At 55.2% G+C, this 6,459-nt stretch overlaps 1 protein-coding gene across 1 annotated transcript in view; it reads left to right on the forward strand.

Annotated features, from left to right (window-relative positions):
- The window catches only part of TMEM119 (transmembrane protein 119), a 1,045-nt gene extending 594 nt beyond the window's left edge, over nucleotides 1–451 (forward strand). The window contains exon 2 of the mRNA XM_007448238.1: nucleotides 1–451. This exon is cut by the window's left edge and continues 9 nt beyond it. Within this exon, the coding sequence (XP_007448300.1) occupies nucleotides 1–451 (451 nt within the window).
- Nucleotides 452–6,459: the final 6,008 nt, after the last annotated feature.

Below are 6,459 nucleotides of genomic sequence, written 5' to 3' on the forward strand. Positions count from 1 at the left end.
GAAGAAGTATGTGGACCAGAGTGACCGGGCCGGGGGCCCCCGGGCCTTCAGCGAGGTCCCTGACCGCGCCCCTGACGGCCGGCCCGACGAGGCCCGGGATTCCTCCCAGCAGCTCCAGGCTGACATCCTCGCCGCCACCCAGAACCTCAAGTCTCCCGCCAGGGCCGCCCCGGGCATGGGAGACGGAGCCAGGATGATGGAGGGCAAGTCGGAGGAAGAGGAGAAAGGCAGCCAGGAGGCAGACCAGGAAGCCCAGGGACATGGGGTCCCAGCAGAGAAACCAGAGGCGCCGCCAGAGGAGCCCTACTCGGTGCAGGCAGATGGGGCTGTGGCAGCCGCTGAAGGTCAAGGGGAGCCAGAAGCAGCTCCCTCATTAGCCCTCGGAGCTGGGGGCCCAGCTGGTTCCCTCGAAAACCCCTGTGCTTGCGGCAGTGTTCCCCCCAGCATCTAACAGGCCTCTAGGGCTGCCGGCCCTGATTGTTGGACCCCTGGTGGTCACCTCCTTGGGCACAGGAAGGTCCTCGGCCCTTACCGTGCTCTGACACCCCCTACTCGGCCACTCCCCACCGCAAATCCCGGCATGTCTGATCCTACTACAGCAGGCAGAGATGCTGGTCTCTGTTCCACCCTCAGGAATCTCATCGACTTCGAGAACATTTGTCCCCGCAGCCCCAAGGCCTACATCCCAAAGTACAGCTCCTCTGGGGAGATGGAGCTGAGGATGTGTCCCCGTCACAGCCACATCCGCTGGGAAACATATGTCTCAGGTCCCTTGTGACAGTGCAAACGTCGCCGCTTTCCATCGAGGTAGGAAAGAGAAACAGAATAACTAGGAGTTTTGGAAGAGGTTGAACAGATGGGAGACGCAGAGGTGCCTGAGTTTGAAGCAGGTCAGTCAGGAAGCTTCCGTGAGGGGTCCTGCACCGATCACAGGTTCCTAAGTGAGCATTTCCCAAACTGGGTTTCCTGGAAGAAAGATTTTGAGGTCCAGTGAATGAATTGAGGAAACATTGCTTCTCTGCTCTGCGTACCCCCCCTGGAGCCCCCCAAGGCTCTGACAAGTCCCGCAGTAAAGGTGCCCATGGAATCTGATTTCGCTTAGCCTTTCCCAAAAAGCTTTTGGCAGCGGAGTACTTTTGTTTTACAGCTACAGAGTAAAATCCTGAAGACAGCACTCTGGAAGTTACAGCTCCAGGTGTGCTCCAGGGCGCCCCCTCCCCAGTTCCTGGTTGGTCCGGGGTGAAGGCTGTGGAGGTGGAGGCTCGGCCTCTCAGGGGCTGCCTCTCATCCTGCTACTGCTGCGGGCATGGGGCAAATGAATTGAACTTTCTTGCCAGGGCCCCAGAGCAACCTAGAAGTGGTGGGGGGGCAGGGCTGTGTGTGAGGGGACCCCAGTCTGGGGGAATCTGAGGGGATCAGGGAGGGTTTCCAACAGGCTGGAGCAGGGGGACCCTGACCCCCTGCCCTTCACTCACACACACACACACACACACACACACACACACACACACACACACTCACATCTGGCAGCCTGTGCCCATAGCATTCTTTAGTCTTCGACAAGGGAGCCTGAGCTCCGTCCTGATTTGGGGAGGCTCTGGTGGGGGGTTCCTGTTCCCCATCCCTCCGTCCCCCCTCCCCGCAACCTCTGCACAACTCTCCAGGTGCTAGGATATAACAAACTAGCACAATAAAACTTTATTCTGGCCTGAGCGTCACTGGTTTTCTTGGGGCAGTAGCGGGGGAGGAGTGAATCTGCTGGGGGGTGGGGAGCATTTCCCCTGGGCTGTTCCGTGGGGGTGGGGCAACTTTCTGGGGCCAGGGGCTGAATGGGCAGATTGGTGTGGGAAACGGAGGGAGGGATGGATGCCCCATGGGAACAGGGGCCGGTGCTTGTGCCCCATCAGCCCTGGGCTTGTGGCCACAGAGGCAGGTTCCATGCATGCCTCTGCTACTTACTGTGTCTGTAGGAGAACCACCACCTCTCCGTTTCCCCCAAGGGGCAGTGGAGGGGCTTGGGGCTGAGGTTTTGGTTTCCCCTGACCCTGCAGAGCGGCTGAGGACTGGCCGGGTCTTAGGGGCAATGCCACACTCGCCGCACCCTTGGCCAGTGGTGCGTGGGGCTGGAGGCAGCCCTGGCTTGTGTATCCTCGCCCACCAGCCTCCTCCCCGCCTTTGATGGCCATCCCTGCGGCCACTGCTCCCCCTGCATGCTGGAGCTGCCAGCTGGAATCCAGATGCGGCTGGGCTGCGAGCACGTGCTGGATCCCTGGGGTGATGGGGGCAGCCCCTCTCCTCCGGCGACCCCACATCCACCCGGAGGGGGCCGGGGTTTGGGTTTCATAACACACAATGGCCACTGTCCTGCTCAGTAGGGGAAGGGCCCTCCCTCTCTCAGCCCAGACAGGCTCCCGCCCAAGGATGTAGGGAGAATCGAAATACAGATACCGAATACCCGGATGCTGTGTGGCTGGGACCAAGTCACTCAACCTCTCTGGGTGGGACAGGCTCTCTCCTTCCTGAACTCCTGCGGGGTCCTAAGCGCTGGGGTGTGGCTGGGAAGTGCATGAAGCTTCCTCACAACAGGCAAAATGCAGGTAAGACAGAAGCGGACGTTGGCGATCTGTGGGGAGCAGGCAGGGAGACATCTCCCAATCAGCAGCATCCTGGTCAGTGGCTCCCAATTGGTGCTCAGTGGGCCCTCCAGAGAACGTGGAGTGTGTGGCCTTAGCCACAGCCTGTGTCCTCAGGGACTGCTGGTGGGGGATAAAGGAGGTGGTCTGAGCCCCAGTGCAGGAGTCAACCTCTCCCTCACCTCTGAGCTTTTACAGCTACTATTCCCTCTGCCTAAGACAACCTTCCACCCCCGTCCTTGCCTTGCTAACTTTCATCTTCTAGCCTCTGGCTTAGATGTCCCCTCCTCCTGGGAGTCTTCCTGGACACCCCACACCCAGCCTCTCTTCCACAGTCCCCTGGGCTCAAGGATGATAAAAATTGCTTACAATTAAGGGGCATCTGTTATGTGCCAGGCATTGCTCTAAAACAGGGGACATCATTAACTCATGGCAACCCTACGAGGTGGGCACTGTTATTATCCCCATGTCACAGATGGGGAAACTGAAGTCCAGAGAGGGGAAGTCAGTTGCCCAGGTCACACAGCCAAGATTCCAGGCCTGCAGTCTAATTCTGGAGTCTGAGTTCTCCGCTGGGCTCTACTGCTTTTCTGATGAATGAACGAGTGACAATGAAGGAAGTGCTTGGGGAGGGAACAGTAGGGCCCCACTACCACTGAGGCTTAGAGCCGCTCCACTCTGCTCCCGCCTCTGTGATGGAGTTACCCAGGAGGGGCTGTTTATGCACACACATCTGGCTGGCACCAAGCGGGGAGTGAGCCGTGGAGGGAGACCGTGGTGGGAGCGTGTGTGGCTAGGGCCAAGCGGGGGTGGGGGGGTGGGGGAAGAAAGGGACTTAAGCGTGTGGGTGAGGGGTTCCAGTGTTCCCAGGTATCCGGGAGGCTGCCAGGGCACAACCAGGGCCCCACTTTCCCAGGGCTTGTAAAACCTCACTGCGGGCCCCCAGCCTGGGAGTCTGTCCTGTGGCCAGGCCCACTGCTGCCCTCGAGGGGGAGAGGGAAGGCGAGCGAACCCACCCCGAGACATGAACCCTAGCTCGTGTGGGAATGGGGCTCCTGGTGACGTGTGGTAGGGTTGGGGGTTGCTGAAGAGCCCTCTTTCCCATGTCCTGCCCTGCTCTGATCGCTTGACAGGCTGGGCATAATCTGGCTGAGGTCATGTCCGGGGTGTGGGCAGGAGGGGCAGAACCCACACTTCCCAGGCCGTTGTGTGCTGAGCACATCATCCTTAACCTTCTGGGGTGCTCAGAGTGGTTTGGGATCTGGGGTGAGACCACTTGGGTCAATGCCAGCTCCACGCTTTCCTGGTTGTGTGACCTTGGGTGAATCACCTCACCTCTCTGGGCCTCTGTTTCCATGTGTGTAAAGAGAGGATGATCCTACCCCACCTGGCAGGGCTCTCCACCTGCACAGTGGGATTACCTGGGAGCTTTTAAAAATCCTGACTCCTGGACCCCACCCAGACCAATGAAATCATCATGTCTGAGGGTGCGGCCAGGCAGTTGTCACAGGTAACATTCACAGTCCATGAGGAGAGGGGCCTGGGGGTCTGTCCACCACTGTCTCCCTAGCACTCAGCACGGTGCCTGGCACATAGCAAGTGCTCCGTGTGTGTGCGCATGTGTGTAAGGCTGAAGGAAGGCATCGTGCCCACACATCCATAACCACATTTAACCCTCCCCACACTCTTTTCAGAGAGAGCAGCAATATCATTACCCCCATTTTACAGATGAGAAAACTGAGGCTCAGAGGGTGTAGTGACTTGCCTGAGGTCACACAGCTGGGCATAGCTGGTATTTGGACCCAGGTCTGTGGCTCCTCAGCCTGGACTCTTCAGCGCTGAGGCTCCTGCCTCGTTTTAGAACTTTGTGGTCCAAAAGTAGAGGCCCTCCGCTGATGGTAGGGTGGGCACGTGCGTTTTGTATCCATTGCATTTCATCTTGGGTCCCCCTTCTTTGTTCCAACCCCACCCTGCCTCCCGGGGTGATGACAGTGAGTGCCCAGTGCCTGTCTCTGTTTTCATTCATAGACACTTGGAATCATCCAGTTTTCCTTCGTTGGGATTAATTAAAACTCTGGATTCCAACGTGGCCCAGGAGCGAGTAGCAGGGTCCTAGATCTTTTGTTTTCCAACCGTAATTCTTTAATGAGCACATACTCTGTGCCAGGTATTGGGGAGAAACTGTTAACAAAACAGATCTGAGGCTATATTCTAGTGGAGGAGATGAAACTTCATAAAAGAATCATCCAGATGCAACCACAATGATTAATAACAGGCATAGCCTCCATTTAAAAATGGACAGTTATTCACTTCTGGCGCTTTACCCATATTACTTTTTACAGCTTTTTACCGAGGTATAATTGACACACAATAAAATGCACATATTCAAGTGTACAGTTTGATAATTTTGACATATGTGTATAAAGCCATCACCACAATTAAGATAATGGATATATCCGTCACCCTTTGTAATCTCTCCTTACTGTTCCTCTGCATCCCCCACCCCAGTCCCCAGGCAACTATTGATCTGCTTCCTGTCACTATGAATCATTTTTATTTTCTGGAGTTTTGTGTAAATGAACCATACAGTGCAGTGTGTGCTCTTTTTTTTTTTCTCTTTTTGGTCTGGCTTCTTTAACTCAGCATAAATATTTTGAGATTCATTCATGTTGTTGTATCTATCAATATTTCCCTCTTTTTTATTGCTGAGTAGTATTCCCTTGTATGAATGTATGAAAACTTATCTGTTCACCAGTTGATGGATGTTTGGGTGGTTTCCAGCTTTTGGCTATTACAAATAATGCTATGAACTACTGATATTATTTTATCTCTTCCTCCCAACCTTCTTAATGAGATGATGGTTAGTTCTCCCCATTTTACAGATGAAAAAAATAGAGACTCAGAGAGGTCAAGTAATTTATCCTAGGTCACACAGCCAGTAGTTGGAGCATAGATCTTAAAGAGTGAGAATGTTTGAGCTACATGACTTTAGGGAACCGCTAAAGTTCAGAGAGCCTCAGACCAGCCCCTCATTTTATACTTGGGCATCTGAGGCTGGGTCTCGTCCAGAGCTGGGTGAGAATTTGGGGCTCCAGTGGGCAGTCTTGTGCTGTGTCTGGCTCTGCTCTGCTTTATCCTGGCTCTTCATCTGGTTTGGGGGAAGGATCTGTCTGGAGTGGGATAGGGATTTGACATTTTTTCAGGAGGTTTTAATTTCAGGATTCCTCCGGCTGCTCAGAAATAGCAGGAAGGATTTGGTGCTGGCTCCAGGGCCCGGGAGGTTCCCCCGCAGCTGCTCCCCCTCCCCAGGCGGGTGCAGGGTTTATGGCGGCAGCTGCAAAGTATAAAATAGTCCTGCTCGTAAATCTGCTCTTGCCAGGGTCCCTGATGTCAGAGGCCTCTGCGATGCTCAGCATGGAGTCCCACCAGGCCCTGGGGACCTGCAGGGACACTGAGGGTGCCCTGGCAGGCCGGAGGGTCCAGGTTTAGGGTGTCTACCTGTCCCTTAGGGCTTGGGGAGCCTGACTCAGCTGGAGGGGCTGGAGAGGGGAAAAGACTGGGGTTGCATATGGAGGTTTGGGAACAGCGACGGAAGGGGGAGGTAGTGGACACGGAAATAAGGAACCAGGAGACCCAATTAAGGGTCCTCCTAGCTGTGTGACTTGGGCATGTCACCTTTTTGAACTATGGGTTCCTCACTTGTAAAGCTGGGGCCACAGCCCTTGCCCTGTCTCCCCACAATACTGTGAGGTTAATAGATGTGAATGCACTTTACAAGGTGCAGGGCAGGGTAACCTGGTGGTTAGCGGTTCAGATGACCCCGGGT

The sequence above is a fragment of the Lipotes vexillifer genome, unplaced genomic scaffold (genome assembly GCF_000442215.2).
Source record: "Lipotes vexillifer unplaced genomic scaffold, Lipotes_vexillifer_v1.1 scaffold236, whole genome shotgun sequence".
Classification (NCBI taxonomy): Eukaryota; Metazoa; Chordata; class Mammalia; order Artiodactyla; family Lipotidae; genus Lipotes; species Lipotes vexillifer.